The 18186-nt window shown below is 36.6% G+C and overlaps 1 protein-coding gene across 4 annotated transcripts in view; it reads left to right on the top strand.

Moving 5' to 3' along the window:
* Positions 1-18186, top strand: part of LOC124156456 (uncharacterized protein C18B11.02c-like) — a 76617-nt gene that overhangs the window by 48851 nt on the left and 9580 nt on the right. For all 4 annotated transcript variants that reach the window (XM_046531021.1, XM_046531020.1, XM_046531019.1 and 1 more), the window contains 5 exons: positions 11215-11298; positions 12252-12339; positions 14379-14500; positions 15515-15615; positions 16381-16468. In XM_046531021.1, coding sequence (XP_046386977.1) covers positions 11215-11298; positions 12252-12339; positions 14379-14500; positions 15515-15615; positions 16381-16468 — 483 coding nt within the window. The remainder of the gene's footprint in view (positions 1-11214; positions 11299-12251; positions 12340-14378; positions 14501-15514; positions 15616-16380; positions 16469-18186) is intronic.

Raw genomic sequence — 18186 nt, 5'->3', positions numbered from 1 at the left:
CTTCCTCGAGGTCGTTACTTCCCAGCTCTTCGTGTAGGGGTGAAACTTCCGCCCTTAATGAAATATTTTAGGTTTTCCCGCGTCTTTCATTGCTGGAAGATTCTCGGGTTTCCCTTGTGGTAGACTTGATGCAAGACCCCGACAGAGCGTCGGGAATTCGGGAAGTTTCTATGTCTTTGCCTTGTAAGGGTTACCCTGTACCGTACAGACCCCTTTAATTGGAAAATATTGCCATATGTCAGCCGTCATTCACCCTTGACAGTATCCTGTAGTTGGTAGGCGTCATCATTATAACAGATCAACGTACCCAATATTCATATTTGTCATCAAGTACCTAGTGGCGTAACTATGGAGGGATGAAGGGGATATATGATATATCCTCCCGCCAAAGCCTCTGAGAAAGCTATTGCCTAATTTCTTGATTGAAGCCCATAACTATTCCCTAGTTTTGACATATCTAGTTTTAGTTAAATTTTAAGCTATTGTTTGCTTCTGACTGCATCTGCTTTAAGTTAAATTTTAAGTGACAAAATGATGTAATATGTATTTCCAGGCATGTCATTTTTCAAAAAATTTCCCGGTATTCCGTTGCCTGCTCCTCTATTCCCCTCAAAGCATATTCCTAGTTACGCCTCTGTCATCAGGTGATCTATGTATCTCATGTGTGACCTTCTTTTGCCGTTAACTCAGTCCTTATTTTCCCTCCTGTCACACGTAGACTGCCAATAATCCATCTGGAGAGACTAATTGCCTTCATATAACATGCGAAGGCATAAATTGTCGTGATTAGTCCCTACAAAATTCTAATAGACAGTTAATTTCTATCCGATGCATTTATTCGATATAAAATTGCGCGGTATGGATCGACCAGCGGAAGTGCCTCTACAGATGGTGGAGTGGCTATAACATTCACTTTCGTCGAAAGGGACTGCTGCAAGGAGCAGAGTAACCCCAGAGGGACGACTTGGGACTCCCTGCAATCTCAATCGGGGTGAACCTACTTCCCACCCTGGAGACAGTGACAGACGTTACCACAGAGTGTATTCTCTATGACGTTACTGTCCTAACGTTGCGTTGGTGCCAAGCTCGAACCCTCACCGGTGGAAAGCACAACTCAACAAACAAAATTGAATTGCTGAAAGCGTGTTATAGTTTGTTGTAGTTTTTTTTAACAATTGGTAACAGTTTTATTCAGTCGGGGGAGCCAATGTGTAAGAATGCGAGGCGGTGAATCAGCGCCCAAAGCTTGTTATAAAAACTTGAGTTAGAATCCTCCTCGAATATCTTCCCTCTCATAAATCTTCTCTACCTAACCCCCAAATCTAATCCAATCCGTGGGATCGTTTAATTCCCTGTTTCAAATACTTCACTTCAAATCTATTTCGGGGATCAGGTTAAAGCTATTTCTGTCATTCGTTGTTTCGTAATTATTTCTACGAATATTACAAGAGAGGATCCTTGAGTCGGCCTCTAAATGCGTTGTCACCCACCACGCATTTAAATGGGCTTATGAAAGTCGCCACTCGCGTCGCTGTCAGACAAAGTTATCCGAGTTCCGCCGGTAAATGAGGCATAATTATGGGTGTTAACCGGAATTTATGTACACGATTGTGTGATGTATGAAATTCATAACTTTTAAATGCTATTTCTCGCAATTAAGAACATTTTAGTGCCAAATATTGGAAAAAAGTGGATCGCATTGCACTCAACACCGTGCTGCGGACATTTTTGAAAATTTCGAAGCACAGAGTATTTAGTAAGTATATCATATTTCGGTCACAGAGTATGTATACTCTGTGACCGAAATGACAACGGAAATCAGCCCTTAAGGGATTGAATTGGAACTCCTCTCTGCAGTCCCCGTTATTATTTCTTTAGGGGTAAGATACCACAACTCGTCCCTTTCTCCCACGTGCTGCATTTCAGCCACGAATATTACAATAGTAATAGTAATGGAGTCCCCTTGATTTCAGTCTTTAGATCTTCATCTCAAACGCTTCCATCTTTTGGGAGATCTTTCAAAAATAATTTATCGAGTGCGCTCAATTTTTCGTGCTTATTTTTTTAATGACGCAAACTTTGCCTGAATATCCTATATTACGTTTCACATACACGCAAGCCAAGTATTACTTCTATTTAGTTCGCCTTTTTTTGTGAAAAGCGATCTAAAAGTACGCCGATCCGTATTGTTTGGAGCCCTATTAGTCCAGGAAATGAAGATCATAAAAGTGAAAAACCTTGCAATTTTTTCAAACTGAATCGATTTGCACCAAAATTTGGGATTAGAGTAATTATACCCCGTACTTCAAAATCTATACTATGCCGAAGGGCGCTTTTTATTTTTTAGGGGTGAAAACTACCCCTAAAAGCTGAAACTTAAAAAATTATTTTTTAAAGCTGAATACGGGTAAATTTAGTTTAAATTATTTGTATAATTATTTTTTTATGTTTGGAAAATAATTTTAAGGTGTTTCAACCCATAATAATCAACCCTTATTGGGGGTTAATGTAAAAAAGAATTTTCAAACTGAATCGATTTGCATAAAAAATTGTAATTATACTAATCATACCACCTTTAAAATTTTTTTTCAAACCTAATCGATTTGCATAAATATTTGGGATTAGACTAATCATACCCCCTTCTTCAAAATCTATATTATGCCGAAGGGCGCCTTTTATTTTTTAGGGGTGAAAACTACCCCTAAAAGCTAAAACTTAAAAAATTATATTTTAAAGCTAAATACGGGTAAAATTATTTTTTTTTGTTGGGAAAATAATTTTAAGGCGTTTCAACCCATAATAATCAACCCTTACTGGGGGTTAATGTAAAAAAATTATTTACCCTAAAAATAAAAATTATTTATCACATTGTATCTTCTTATTCACTTTCTTACTCCTTTTATTATGTATTCACTTTTTTCTCTCATGATTTTAATCACAGCACAGAAAAGATATAACAATAGGATAAACAGAAAAAACTTCGTCATGGTAACATAAACAAATAAATGCACATTTATGTAGACATTACATGAAACACAATCAAACGGAGACTGTATGGCTTCCAGTCTTCCCACCACATGCATGCTCACAGGTCACTGTGAGCGAGAGCACACATACTCACATATGTGTATGTATATATACATCTTATGGGTATGTGTGTTTATTTTGTATCAAATTTGAGTGTATCATTAGCTTCTAACGTAAAGTACACAAAGTATATGCTGATTATGAGGAATATTATGCTCTGAATTGTGGATTTCGAATTTTTCGACAATAAATTTGATTGGTATTTCAAACATAGCTCCTTTATTTTTTATGATAGAAAGTTCATTTTAATTGTATTTTAGTTGGGATTTTACTGACTAAAAGGCCATGTGAATTAAAGTTTTTTCGAGTCATTAATTTTGAAAGGGGAGGGATTTAAGGGTTGAAATAAGGTGGAGCTCCCTTGGAAATAGAGGTTTTAATTATCAATATCTCACCAAATATTTATTGTATAGAAAATTAAAACACACCAAAATATTTTAAAATAAAGAAGCTACAATTTATTACGCCTGCATTTTTTTCATATCTCCAGTTTTTTGGAGTTATTTTGAAAAAAAGAGCATTTTTAACGAAATTGTAGAAAATGACTTTTCACTTTTTCCTCCAATTTTTTCAAAATTTAGAAATGTACATTAAAAAAACTTCTAGGATCAATTAACAATACTTAAATAAAGAGAAATACTGAAGGGCATTGATCAATTTTGTCTAGTGTGGTAATAAGGAGTTGTTTTCACTGATTTTTTCGTACAAAAAAGTAGGGACTGATCTTATTTTTAATCATAACTCGCTCAAATTTCATGATAAAAAATATTTTTTGCTCATTATAAGAAAGTTTTTAAAAAAAACTTTTAAACTGATTACATAATTTTTCCTTGAAAATTACATTTTTCCCGCTATTTTGTATTGAATCTTTCAAATTTAGCGTATGACAAACAATATATAACCATCAACAAGTTGTAGCTCGGTCCGAATTGGTCATAAAGGAAATATAAAATAAGATTTTTACTTAATTTTTTACAAGCTACAGTTTTGTAATTCACAATTTCCTAATAAAATTAACACTCTTCAAGTTATTTGCCTATAATCGATTAAAATCGTTGATTTTTTCGTCAAAAAACTGTTACTTTCAATCGCAAATAACTCGAAAAATATTAATTTTACGCAAAAAATGGATAGAACATTTTATTCTTAGAATTTATTTTTCTATCGATTCCTGTGGTCAAAATATAATTAAATTTTTCCACCCCCGCGATGGGGTGGAAACCACCTACAGGGTAAAAGCGCCCGTCGGCATGATATAGATTTTGATTCTTGGTATATTCCCTACTTATTGTGAAAATTTCAAGAAAATCGATTCAGTTTGAAAAAATTGCAAGCCAAAATGCTTCATTTCCTGGACTATATCGTTTACACAAGCAAATACAGTAGATTCCGTTTGATGGGTCCACCGGTTACTTGGGGCAGCCGCTTTATTGGGGTAGATCTTGAAGAACAGAATCCAATAGAGGAATATCCAAGAGTATTCTCCGCTTAATTGGGACAGCATGCCGCTTTATTGGGCCATGAGTCGGCGATATAGACTATACTGGCAACGAAATTAAATTGTTTTGTTTTCAGAATACTATTTTTTTATATTCTCCTCCTTTGATTTGCTCTTATTTTTCACAAATATTCCTATCATTGCCCTATTTTGAAAGCTCTTGTTGTTATACTATCCGCATGAGGATAGGATTTAGTAAAAGACTTTCATTCAGCGTCACCCGAGGCTGTGAAAAATATTTTTAACTAAATTGTTATAATTTTTAAAAATTATCATAAATTAACTAAACTCGCCGATTTATTAATCAAATTAATAGTTTAATAAACTTATGCTGCATTATAAACATTCTTTAGTCTTCTTTCTACCATTTCAAAGTTTTTTATGCCCATATACGAGAGAGTTCGCCTAATTGGGGCAGCCGCTTAATTGGGGCAAAGTGCACTAGTCCCGATATGTCCCAATTAACCGGAATCTACTGTAATAGGAACTTGCATATGTTTTAGATATAATCAATTGCCCCAAAATTATATAAAAATATATGTTTGCATACCTCGGTGAAAGTTTTTTTATTATTTTATGACGTGGTTAGAGATATTTAATGCATCAAAGTTCACGAGAATTTTCAAATTCAAGTGAGAAGCGAAAACGCCCGATGATTGGCTGGTAGAAAAGTGACGTCATAGTTCAGTACGAGGAGGCACGGCGGCACGGCCATAGTAGAGGTTGCATACTTGAATACAAGCGACGGCGTGGTTATAATTAATTTATTGAAGTGCAGACGTATCGGAGTTGTTCATTGTGACTTCAGGGCTATTATTTGATCTATTTCTCCTCCATTGAAAGCGATAGATTGCGTAAAGATGAAGTAATATGGTTATTCTTAGGCTGATCCTAGCAAGCTTCCTGTTACTGATTCCATCATGATAACAGGGTATTTTAGTGAACCTGTAGACTTCGTCGGCGCGGAAAGTCGATGCCGAGAAATGGAAAGGTAGCTGATGTGCATCTGAAATGTTTTATAGTTCATAACAAAGTGAAACTTGCGAAATTAATAATATTGGCGAAATCGTATACTCATGTGAAATGTGTATTCTTTTGGTAGTCCGGTAGAGTCTTATGGTGAACTTATTTCCACCTCGAAGCTGTCGATGATACTTTCAACTTAAAAATACCTTGCCTGGAGGGCGACAGGAAGCTCTGAGGAAGCCAGACTATTAATGTCTCAATTAATAGCGATAATATAGACGAACTTCCAACACAATCTACCATCTTGTGTGATCTTGCGACTCAAAACCCCGAAGCCACTTCCTAATCTGCAGAAAGAATCGGTCAATCGCACTTCGATCAATACAATAAACACAACGTCTTCAGGTGTTTATAAGTTACTTTTGTAATTAAGGCCTTCCTAAAGTAACATTAAAATGTGAATGTTTTCCAAACAGAGTCTTTAATACATTTTGGGAGCTTTTCTCACGATATATCTGAAACCTACTCTAAAGGCGAGCTCATCGTCATTGCGATCGGTTGTCACTTTAGAATTCCGTATCGGAAATCCTAGAGGGATGACCTTCGACGAAGATCGTGATCACCTGCACTCTCACTATAACTGGAACCCGTGGTGAAAATATCATTCCAATCCAATTTCTATTTGGTTGTAACTGGGGAAAGAGCAACGTAGAACTGCACATTCTTTGGGCAACTTTGGGTTTGACTTTCCCTCAAGCACCCCATTTCCCCTGTGGTGCACATCAGTCCTATCTTTATACGATGGCCTGACAACCTTTAAATGGATCCTTGGTTTATCCTGACAAGCAACTAAATGGAAATTGCTGATCCACACGTCTTCCTCTATCTCCACAGTTCCAAATCAAGGGCCGCGGAACATTCCTCTTGTGACTCAACTTTTTCTGAAAAGCAAGCCGGCGTAGAATAAAATCAAAGAATGCTGCGATTCATTTTTTGTGACCACTGGATTCCATTCTTTTTCCATCTACAACTTTCTTTATCTTTCGGGGTAAACTATGGGACAAGATAATGTTTAAATATTTTCATTAATTTATAACAAAATATAAGTTCTAAAAATACCCAAAAGCCATTTTATTAATCCGCACTGATGAGTGTAAATTAATGTGGAAGATGAATGCTGTAGACGTAGTAGTTTTCCTTAGGTTGAGTTGCAAAGTTCATGAAGTTGACAAAACGGCTAGTTTTTCGGTGCGCTGAGTCATTTATTGCACTGGCCGTGTCTACATTTTTCAATTTTTTTGTAATAAAATAAATCAGAATTTAGGATAAAATTTCCTTTAAAATGACGTATAGTTCATTATTATAGCATGCAGTGAAGCCAGGATATAAATTTGCAAAGTACAGCGGCACATCATTTTGACGCCGACAGTAGAAGAAAACGCTGTCTTCTTGGCTGGCACTCGAATGCATGAGGATCAACGTACATACAAAATATTAAAATATAGAGCAACGTTGCTCTATATTTTCATATTTCCTCCCTTGATTTTAAACATCATGGAATTTTCTGTCCTTCCGTAACTGAAATTGAACAAGTGCCGTAAATAATTTGAGTCCATCGTAACCATCGAGAAACACCTATCTCGATTTTTGTTGTGAAGTTGAGTTTTTATTCTACGACGGCCGAATTATCGAAAAATCTCAGTTTCAAGTTATTCAGTCAATGAAATATGGAAATATTATTTATATTAAAGTTATCTTCGCTCACATAGCACACGGGTTAATCATTTCGTTTATTATACTCTTAATTTTCCGTAACGCTCATCCCGACAGACGGCATGCATCGAGGCTTTTCTTCTAATTTCCTCCGTGGGAATGCAGACGAAAATATTTTCTGGGGTGTTATTGCACAGAGGAACAATGCACCAGTTGTAATTTTCCTTATTTCACCCATGTTCTCCTTTAAACGCAACGTGGCTCTTCCAAACCTGCAGTTACTGGGCTTGGATCTTGGACTCCTACTGAACTATGACGTCACGGCCAAAGATTAGTGGGGGCGGTATTTTTTAGCCCGCGAAACTCGGGAGACTTTTGGGAGTCATTTTCTAGTGTATAAACTGAATTTTAAGCGGAAAAAAGTATATTGCGGTACTTAGTGTTTACTGTAGTATATCAGCATACTGTTTATAAAAAGTATGCAATTTCCCTATTGCAAACGTAATTCTCTACTTACCTGATAATGGCGCTTTAAGATATGAGGCATTTTCGATTTATTATTTCCTGTCATGGTCTTCACAATTGCAGCTGCATCTTTGATAAGCCCCCTTCTGCTGCCATGCGCTATTTCATCATTTTAGATAATAACAGTAGTGAATTCAACAACTCATAATTAATTGTGTGATTAATCGTAAATTAATCAAAGATCATTTTCTGCGAAACGAAACTTTTCATACCAACAAATAAATAACTATTGTTAAACTTTTCTCGGGATACCCGCCGGGTTGAATACTCCATTTTTGGGCCGCAAATTTAACCCGTATCCCGAGAAAAGTTTACGCACATTATTCGCCGGGAAAGAATGAAATCTATTTCGGATGAATAACTATGTTAAACATCATTCAGCAATTATGAAACACTTTCTTAAAAGAATATAACCAGTAATGAAAGTGGCTATAATGTAGGGGGAAAAATAATATTTCAACGATTAGGGGTTACCTGAAGCAAAGGAAAATATTTTACCGAATGTTTTTAGATTGAAGGGGAAGCGGTGGCCGAAAAAATTCAGAAGAGAAATAACCAAAGACAAACGATTAGAAGTGAATAGAAGTAAATATTCCGCTACTGTTACAGGGTTGGGTTATGGTCATTGTTTTTGGGGAGGGGGTTGGTTCACTTCTTTCCATAGTGCACCTGTGGTATGCCATGCCTCCCAGCCAGGGTGGATCCAGGCTTTTTACCTGGGGGTGGTCCAGCAACTGACAGGCAGACGGTCTTCTCATATTTGAGATTAAAAACAACATACAAACATTACTGTATGAAATATTCTCTTTATTTTAATATGAAAGTTATTTATATAAAATTAAATTATTGAGGCTCCGTAGTACACAAAACAAAACAAATCTAATGATAACCCTATTCAAAGACTTGTCTATTTTTAAGCGTCTAGGGGGTGGAAGGATACGTGCCTCTATGCCCCTCCCCTAATTCCGCCTATGCCTCTCAGCGTTAATGTGACTGCTTATGAATAAGTGCAGCTTTAAGTTATTTTCCAGTTATTTTTAGGCATTATTTGTTAGATAGTGAAATAAAAACTTGCATTGGAGGAGCGGAGAGCCACCTAATTACCGTTACCATTATTATGATTACCATTTTTCCTATTTTTCAAGGAATTCCAGGTCACCCTCTTCCCGCCCTCACCTGAATCCACCACTATATTGGTACATGGGTCAACTCATGTGCTATGATTTGATCTCTGTTTGTTTTCATCTTCCACTGCTTATTTGTTCAGAAAAATACCCATTTTTTGCTGTTACCTTCTTCTCGAGGTTGTGAAACATCACTGTTCTAAACCCTTCCACGAGTGGAGTTGAGAAAAGTTATGACTGCATAATATAAGCTATAGTCCTCAACATGTAAATAATTAATGGAATGAATTAACTTTTTTTATTATTTATTAATTGAACATAATTTTAGTTCTTAAATTTAGCACTAAATTTATCTGCCAACTTAATGCAATGAAATCGAATGACTTGAGAAGAAGATTTCATTGGCTAGAGAATTTTTCAGTTTTAATCCTCGTAAATTGAGATTATAAACGGTCATTATTACTGTATAAGACTATTTAAGACTTTTTCCCTGAGCAAGTGTCAGTACATGAATAGTGGGTGTGAAACTAGCTTTTTCTGCACATGATGAGACATGTTTGCAGCAGGAATAATATGGCAATTATGAGTCACTCATGATATGCAGGTATATCACCAGATATAGACACCAAAAATATGCAGTAGGTATGCCAACACAAGAATGAAGCAGGTATGGCTCAAGTTTGCTGGCTTGTCATGACAAACTTGAAACTCTGCCGTGACAAACTTGTGGCAAGTTTGCTGCAAGTTTAGCATGCTATCTGGGTCACTCATGGATCCCGTTCAATCACTATGGCTCTTGAATGTTAAAAATTTATATTTCCGTAGCCACAACATGAGATACAGTCAACTCCTCCATTTAACAACCTTTTAACTGCAGAAAAATTTAGCTTCATTCGGTATAGTATACCAAAGATTCAAACCATACATATGATTAACTACCAAGAATATTAAATATACATTTATCTACAGCATAAATTAATTATGGAATGCTTTTTTAATAATTAGTACATATATTATATTTAATGTGCTCCATGTACATATGCCTTTTTTATACTTTTTTCATATTTTATTTCTATGTATCAAAAGGAAATTTAAGGAATCCATGAAAATGTACTTTTGCATGTAGTTAATAAATAATTATCGTTACGATTAACTTTATAGCCTTACTTCATGATGAAAATAATGAGCATGTATACTTAATTGTTCCATAGAAAAAACTTTATGTCGTGATCAGGGTGAAAAGTTTGCGAACCATGGGTAGTGGAAAACCACTGTTCGTACTTTGTTGGTGGTTCCCAATGTTCAACAGAGGAGGATGGCTAGGGTAAAGCAACTTGTTATGAAGGATATTAACACTCAAAAGATTTTTTCTGTACTTATCCAAGCAACTGGGCCCCCTATTACTTCGAAATTTGCAAAAATCGTAAAATTACATGATTTTCTTACACAAGGTTTTTGGCGACATGAGAATTGATGTTCTTCTCGAAGAAATCAGGGTTTTTGTTTTCTGTGTGGAACAATAAATTATTTCTAATTAGTTGATAATTATTTCCAAGTACAATTAAGTTATAAATAAAAGAAGGCAGTGTGATTTTAAAATTCTACTACCGTTAAATGACAGACAGAAAATAGTGTATGCCCAGTGAGAAATGGGTGGTGGAGTCCACGTGGAACCCACGTGGAATCCACGTTGAGTGGTGGATATTTGGTGGTGGTGGATATTGAGTGGTTGGACCCACGTGGAATCCACGTTGATTTCAAGTGGATTTGTGGTGATTAGCATAAAATGGTAAACAGAATTTCTAATTTGTGGAACTTAACTCTCTGGTGTGACATTGCGTCATTTATCATCCTGAAACCACGCTAGTTATGTGAAAATGTATCGCACATTCTATTTTTATATAATTCGTGGAAAGGCAGCCATGAGAGCATATGAAAAATTGTAGACACATATATAGAAGGTTTAGCTATAGAGTGGTTGAGGTTTTAATGGTTTTAGGACAGCACCTACTGCTGTTTTAATTTTTCCACCAAATTTCCACGTGGGTTCCACGTTGATTCCACGACCAAAAACACGTGGTATCCACATTACATTTCCACGTGGGTTCCACGTGGATTCCACCACCCATTTCTCACTGGGTGGGCCCTAAGAAAGCCTTGATCCATGAATTAATAAAGGGCACTCTTAACAAATATTACACCACACACTCTTGCAATGCTATAAAAATCTGGTGGGTGAACTTGATATATTCTTACTTTTCTGGTGATTGTCACTGAAATTTCTTCTCTTCCTTCCTGCAGCTGATCAGTGGTGCTGCATTCCGCAGAGCCCTTAAGCACAAATGTCCTGGGAATGTGGACAGTGCTGGCCAAGAAGCCAAAAAGGTTAGTCTTACTACTCTAATTACTTTATAATGCAGATCATTCTTCAATCTTGGTGGCACTTAAGAGGGTTATAGTTTAATATTTTTAATGAAACACAAAGTTTGCATTAATCTCTATAGTCACAGGCTCAACTTTGTGGAAGTTCATTTCAATGAATTAAAACGAACAAACTTTGTATTAATCCACCAATTTATTTACGCGGTATGACTAGTTTTGACGCAGCGGCATCATCCTCAGGTACAAAGGTTACAAGCAATCAAACATCCTTATATATCATGTGGTATCTGTGGGGGAGGAAGAAGGTAGGTGGAAGGGGTGGCTGGGAAATCTGAAGTAGGTGATTGGGCGGGTGGTCACCTCCGTCATTACCTTAGTCACCAACAACCTTCCATTACTCCCGACCAACGGTCTTCCACACCCCGCCCCTCTCCAACTCCCACCACCCGCCCAATCACCTACTTCAGATTTCCCAGCCACCCCTTCCACCTACCTTCTTCCTCCCCCACAGATACCACATGATATATAAGGATGTTTGATTGCTTGTAACCTTTGTACCTGAGGATGATGCCGCTGCGTCAAAACTAGTCATACCGCGTAAATAAATTGGTGGATTAATACAAAGTTTGTTCGTTTTTATTCATTGAAAGTTTGCATTATCAGTTAAAGTGTATTTCATGCCAAAATCTTGCCTTGGTGGTTGCACGGTAAAGTCCTTGCCTGCCAAACTGATGCATGGGTTTGATACCCATGTAGTTCCCATAGGCTGCTCCTATCCAAGGCGTGAATTTTTGTGTACATTTACTGTTAGCTTGTTACGAATGCCCAATATGAAGGCCAATAGAAGTGCTGTTTTGGGTGTTATGAAAATAGGCACATAAATGAAATATTAATAGAATGCACATTTTTCGAAATTCTATAGGTATGACCTAAAATCCATCATACTTTATTTGCAGGCCAAAATAGAAACAAAGGTTTTGAAGGAAAAGAGACCTGGATTCAGTGATGATCGCTATAATGAGACATCATACTACATTGAAAATGGTGGGTTCAATTAAAATATGTATTTATTCTGTGCACAGTTTTCCCTAACCTTGATCTTAAGGAATAATTAACACATTCATAATTTTATGTCTGACTAAACCTGTTTGAAATCTTGTGGCTCATTTTTAGACGCACTTTTTTTAGTGGAAGAGTCTCATGTGGTAAAAATACATTTCATTGTGCTAAAATATTCTTGATCTTGTGTGTTATGTAATGATCTAAGCATTGGATGTGAACATATTCATAAAGCTGACCTGTTAAAAACTTTGAAAATAGATTACGTTATCTCTAGAATTCTAATTATTACATAATATTAACCTTTAATTTACCCGTGGGGAGTGTGGTAGCCCAGTGGGCAGATATCTTGGATCCTCATCAAAAGGTTCTGGGTTCATATCCTGTGGGATACCTAAGGACACCCCCAAGCTAAGAATCCTCCAAATATAAGGTATCCCAGGGAGAGAACTTGACCCCCCAATCCTGAGTGCATGAATTGCACAATTTTGTGGCTTAGTTCAAGGTGAGCTCCACCCTGACCTATCAAAATCAATGTTAGGGTTGAATTACTGTAAGAATATGAGTGGGTTTACCTATGTATGTTTACCAGACTTTTTTTTATGAAATAGGTATGTCAGTGTCTTGAGAATTATAAATGAGCATAATGCAAGCCAGACTACGAAGTAAATTTTCCAGAAATGTAGGTATATATTCTCCTCATAGGGAGGTGAGTTACAAAGGATCTCAGGCTTTCTCATTGAATTGATAGTAGGAGGAGTCGGTGTCCAACTGGTGGATTGGCAGTGACGTTTCAAGGGCGTAGTCTTCCATCATCTTCTGGGTGATAGAGCAGCTAGAAAATTCTCCAGATTCTCTCTTTATGAACCAGAGAATTTTCTAGTGGCTCCATTACCCAGAAGATGAAGGAAGATTATGCCCTTGAAACATCAGTGCCAATCAACCCTTGGGCAACCTGTGGGAAACCCAAGGAGTCACCCTGCTATATTTTTGTGTTCACAGCTCACACACGAACTCCATCAGTTATGAAATCAGTTTTAAAGAATTTTTAGTGGTCTTCTGAACCAATGATGGAGATTGCTCCCATTGTGCTTGCTATATACTGACTTGTATAAGAGAAAGTTTATAAATTTTTCTCAAATACATATTGATTGCTCGATAAGTCGAATCATTCTGTGTTAAGTTTTTGTGAATGAGCTGATGGCTTCATTCAAAGAAATAACTATGGACACTGCCAGCTGCATATATCTATGGAATCATCTGCAAGTGGACACAAAGAGTGGAAAATCAACAGAGCCCCTCATAAATGGACAGGAAAGTGAGAAAGTGAGAAAGTTTCAAAGGAAAGTGGACACCTCATTTACCTTTGTAGATTTTCTTAATCTGACGATTCTGTCCCTGGCCTGTTTTGCCCCTGGAATCCTAAAAGGTGTAGGTAGCCTATGTTTAGGTTTTCCAGGGACTGAACTATCAGAAATTAACTCACATCCATGTCCTGAAAGGCATAAAACCTACTCAGGTGGGACTTGAACCCACGACCTCAGGATTAGCAGGCAAAGACTCTACACTTCCATCACCACAGTAGACGCAATAATGCTTTCACTCATTATTTGCATTTCCCTGTGATTCTATTAAGGTATGCCTCTAATTAGTCCATGGTTATTTCCTAGATTAGCATCTACGTTGAATGCCCTAGGGCTCAAAATTCTGGCGTTAGTCTTGGGACTGTGGTGTTATGCTTGCAAACATGCAACAATCAATGTCTGGCAGCATTGACCATCTTGTTTTCTAGTGCCTACAATACTGCCTGATTGTCAGCCAAGAAGGGAGATGCCTTTGTAGTTGTGAAGCAAATGGTGCAAATTCAAGGGATTCATGCTCAAATCCCAGTCAAAGATAAATGATTTTTCCTCTGTACATTTTTACCACTTTTTAGCAGGTGATCCTGTCAGTTTCAAAATCACACAAGGTAATTTTTAGAGCATGGCCTTGTTCTGAAACTGTCCTATGCGCTCTCATTTCAGGTCTACGTAAAGTGTATCCTTACCACTTCACATTTACTACTTTTACCAAGGGGAGATGGGTGGGGCAAAAAATTTTGGATGTCTTTGCGAAAGAATTCCGATCACACCCTGCTGGTGAATATGTAAGTATTCATTCAAATTTATTTGCTCGAGTAAAATTTAATGTATGAGTTTTGTGTATTTATTGTACTTATGTTGAGTCTTGTTACACTTACCTGCTGATTGATTCAAACTATTCACTGTGATACATATTCAACTCTCAGGAAATAATTATTCTCTGTGATTTTATCAAGCACTAAGATCCAAATTGCAGTGCTTGGTTTATTTACATCTTTAGTATTTGTGACTATAAATGGTTTACTTTTGACATCATAAGAGTTTTATTTTGTCATAAAATACTTTTAATAGACAAAATGAATTTAATCAAAGGGTTTGAAAGATCAGTCTGTGTAGCCCTGCTTAAAGTTCCTGGCATTAAAATTTAAGCAGAGCAGCCGGGAGAAGAGGGGAAAGTGATGGCTGGGGAGATTGTTTTATGGTCCAAACGTCCTCTTTGCTCTAGGCTTCAATGGAAAGGCTGGGTCACGTGAGTGGCCAAAAGAAAATATAGCCACTTTCACCCACACCCCTTTCTCCTGGCAGTTCATTGGAATTGACTCGCTTGGGCTGGCACATAGCCAGAGATTCAGTTGAAGGTGGTGGAAAAGGGTTATGCAGGTTGCCTGTACTGATATTATGTCGTCAATTTGCATCCATTGGGAAAACATGTCCGTATTTCATTGAATCAGCTTTATCTTTCATTTTCATAATGCTGAAATTTAAATTCACCATTGGTTATTGGGAAACATTAAATGTAAATGGAGTTTCTGAGGATTATATACTATTGCGCTACATCGTAATCTCCTCGACTAACGTATCTGTGGGAGTCATCACAAGGGAAAAATTTTTGGTTGTGGCTAAACCCTACAAAGCACCCCACTGGCTATGTGCCTGTGCCGAAGCCAATTAATGAGTTTTTGCACTGGTGCCACGAACTTTTAACCAAGCTATTCAGACTCAAATAAAATCAGCCTATCTCAGTTTGGTATTGTGTGATGGTTTTTTGCTCCGTAATATTTCATCATCTTTTGTTTCAGGAACAAGCTATACGGAGTGGTTCTTTGACTGTCAACTGCAAAAAAGTTGATGTTGACTACTGTTTGAAGCACAATGAGCTGCTATCGAATACTGTGCACAGGTAAGTTGTATGATGTCATGATGGCATGATGAAGTAATCTTGTAGCAATGAGTGTCTTTTCATTTTTGATTTACCTGTCAGTGCTGTAAAACAATGGTGAATTTGATTTAGTGAACAGTTCATGAACAATATTTTGCATTCAGCTATTTATTTGTTATTTCATCATTACATAGAACACTTTGAAATGTATTTCCATGTTAGTGCATATATTAGTTTTTCATTGTCAAATTGTGATGATAAGGGATAAGTCAGTAGCATTAAATTTACATCTATTGCAAAACATCTGCCATTATGTTAATTGTGTTGCTGTGCATGATGGCATCAATGCATTTACCTCTCTTTCGCCATAATTTGTGTTTGGAAACTAACGTTAACTCATATGGCTGAGTAGCATTTGGCAGTCACATGCAGCAGGAATGAGCTGCTGTGCTTTATGACTTGCTTCTTACATGCCAATCCATGTGTTATTACAGCGGGAATGGTTCTTTAACTTTGCCATTACCACTGTTTTTGCTTCACTCGCATTGTACTGATCACACCAATGGCTTAATAATTTATTTTGTCAAATGAGACCAGAATTTTATCTACCATTTTTTTTTCGTGATGGCATATTACCAGATAGTGCTGCCTACACTTTCTGCTCTGTAATAAAAATGCTTAATGTTGATTCAATTCACCCATTTGTCTGGAAGTTCTGCTACAGCTTCCCAGAAATTGTCTTTTAACAATTTATGATTGTAAATGCATCACAGGGTACATTTTCAGGCATGAGGTCCCTGTCTCAGCAGAACCTATTACAATAGTTCATGCTGACAAAGAGTTGGTCGTGGTGAATAAACCAGCTTCAATTCCTGTGAGTACCAATAAAATTAGATGTGAATAAAATTTTAGGATTTTCAAATTTATAGAAATAGTTTAACATTCACGTGTGCTGTTTTGATTTATTATTTTGTCATGTAATCAGGTCATTTTTTTCCTTCTAATCTTTATGTATTCTTTTTCTGCTCTACTGATTATTCAGAATATACGGAATAGGTGGTAATTTGGTAGTGCTAAATCTGCATGTTATCAATGTTTTAATGTAGGGGCAAATAACTTCATCAACATTCCTCGTCTTAAAATTGGATTTGCCATGCAAAGTATTTGCTGTGTCTTCATAGATTGCCATGAATTTGGATGAAATTGCCAGTTTTTATTGCATTGTAAATATTGGCTTAGTCCTGAAATATGTCTTGCATTCTTACAATTTTGCAATTCTGTGTTTGAGCTGTTTGCTAACTAATGTGTCAACTGTTTTATGCTGTATCTCTCGTAGGAATTATCATAGGTTGTACAGCATACATTGTGAATCAATAGTAAAGTTGAACCATTTCCTTTACTTGTGTTGAAAATTCCTTGGTCTTTGCTTTATTTGTGATCGAGAACAAAAATGTTTATTACATATTCATAGTTCAATTTTTAAATGATTTTCATTTAAATTCCAGTATGCATTATTCTGTAATTTATATTCTTGGATTAGTTCAAACTTATGAAACTTAGGTTTTAATATTAATCTCTTGATGAATTTTCCACTTTATTGCAAGTGAAAAACTAGTTATGCAAAACAGATGTTATAGATGGTAATTTTTAGGGTGGCTCTCCAATGTAAGTTGTTATTCCACCAGCTTAACAAACAATGTTTAAAAATTATTGCTTAATATCTGAAAGCCACTTGTCTGTCATTATCAGACGTCAGATGCATTATTGATGAGAGGGCTTGCATATCTCAATGATGCCTGGGAAAGGAATGATCTGCATCCCTTTCAGTTTTTTTTACTTATTAATCTTTTATTTATTAGTAAAATTTCAGTTTTTAATATCTAATTCATAGGTGCTTAAGCCCTGGCTACTGATAGTATATGAAACTTAGTACATAGTCTCATACTCCTGAACAATTGGTATTATTGGGGCCAGTTCGGTGCCCTCCCTCCCATGCCTAGCCCAAAATATTTTTTAACCTCAGAGGCGAAGTTTTATGATGGCTCAAAGATAAGGTACAATTAAGATGGAGCTCAGATGGTTGGGAAAGACCTTTCCTCACTCCAAGGGAATTTTCATTGCTGGTTTGGAAGGCATTATTGGCCGCACTCATGATAGCTCCACACTCATATGAAAAACTTGCTGCAAATTCTGAGAAATGCCTTTTAAAGGGGTCATGCTTTGTACAGCTTTGCCAAATTTTATCCAATTTGTATGAATTTTTTCTCTTTCCCTCATCAGCTTGGGTTAAATTTGATTTCTTAACTCTGAATTATGCATGGAGGTGGATTGAGGGTAGGAATGGGACCCCTCCTTCTGCAAAATTTCCGAAAAAATTGGAAAGATTGTAATCTTTAAGGTGGCAATCCAGTGAAAGTTATTTCACCAGCTTAAATAACAATGTATGAAAATGGTTTATGTGTGTCTACTAGCCACTTATCCACGCATATCAAAACTTTGCTGAAAGGTATTGTATACCACCAAGTAGCCAAGGAAAATCATGAACCACCCCTTCTTAATCAATGACCTTGATCCACCTCTGGTTTTTAAAAA

The sequence above is a fragment of the Ischnura elegans genome, chromosome 3 (assembly GCF_921293095.1).
Source record: "Ischnura elegans chromosome 3, ioIscEleg1.1, whole genome shotgun sequence".
Taxonomy (NCBI): Eukaryota; Metazoa; Arthropoda; class Insecta; order Odonata; family Coenagrionidae; genus Ischnura; species Ischnura elegans.
The sequence above is the reverse complement of the archived record's forward strand: the minus strand, read 5'-3'. Positions and strand labels throughout refer to the sequence as shown.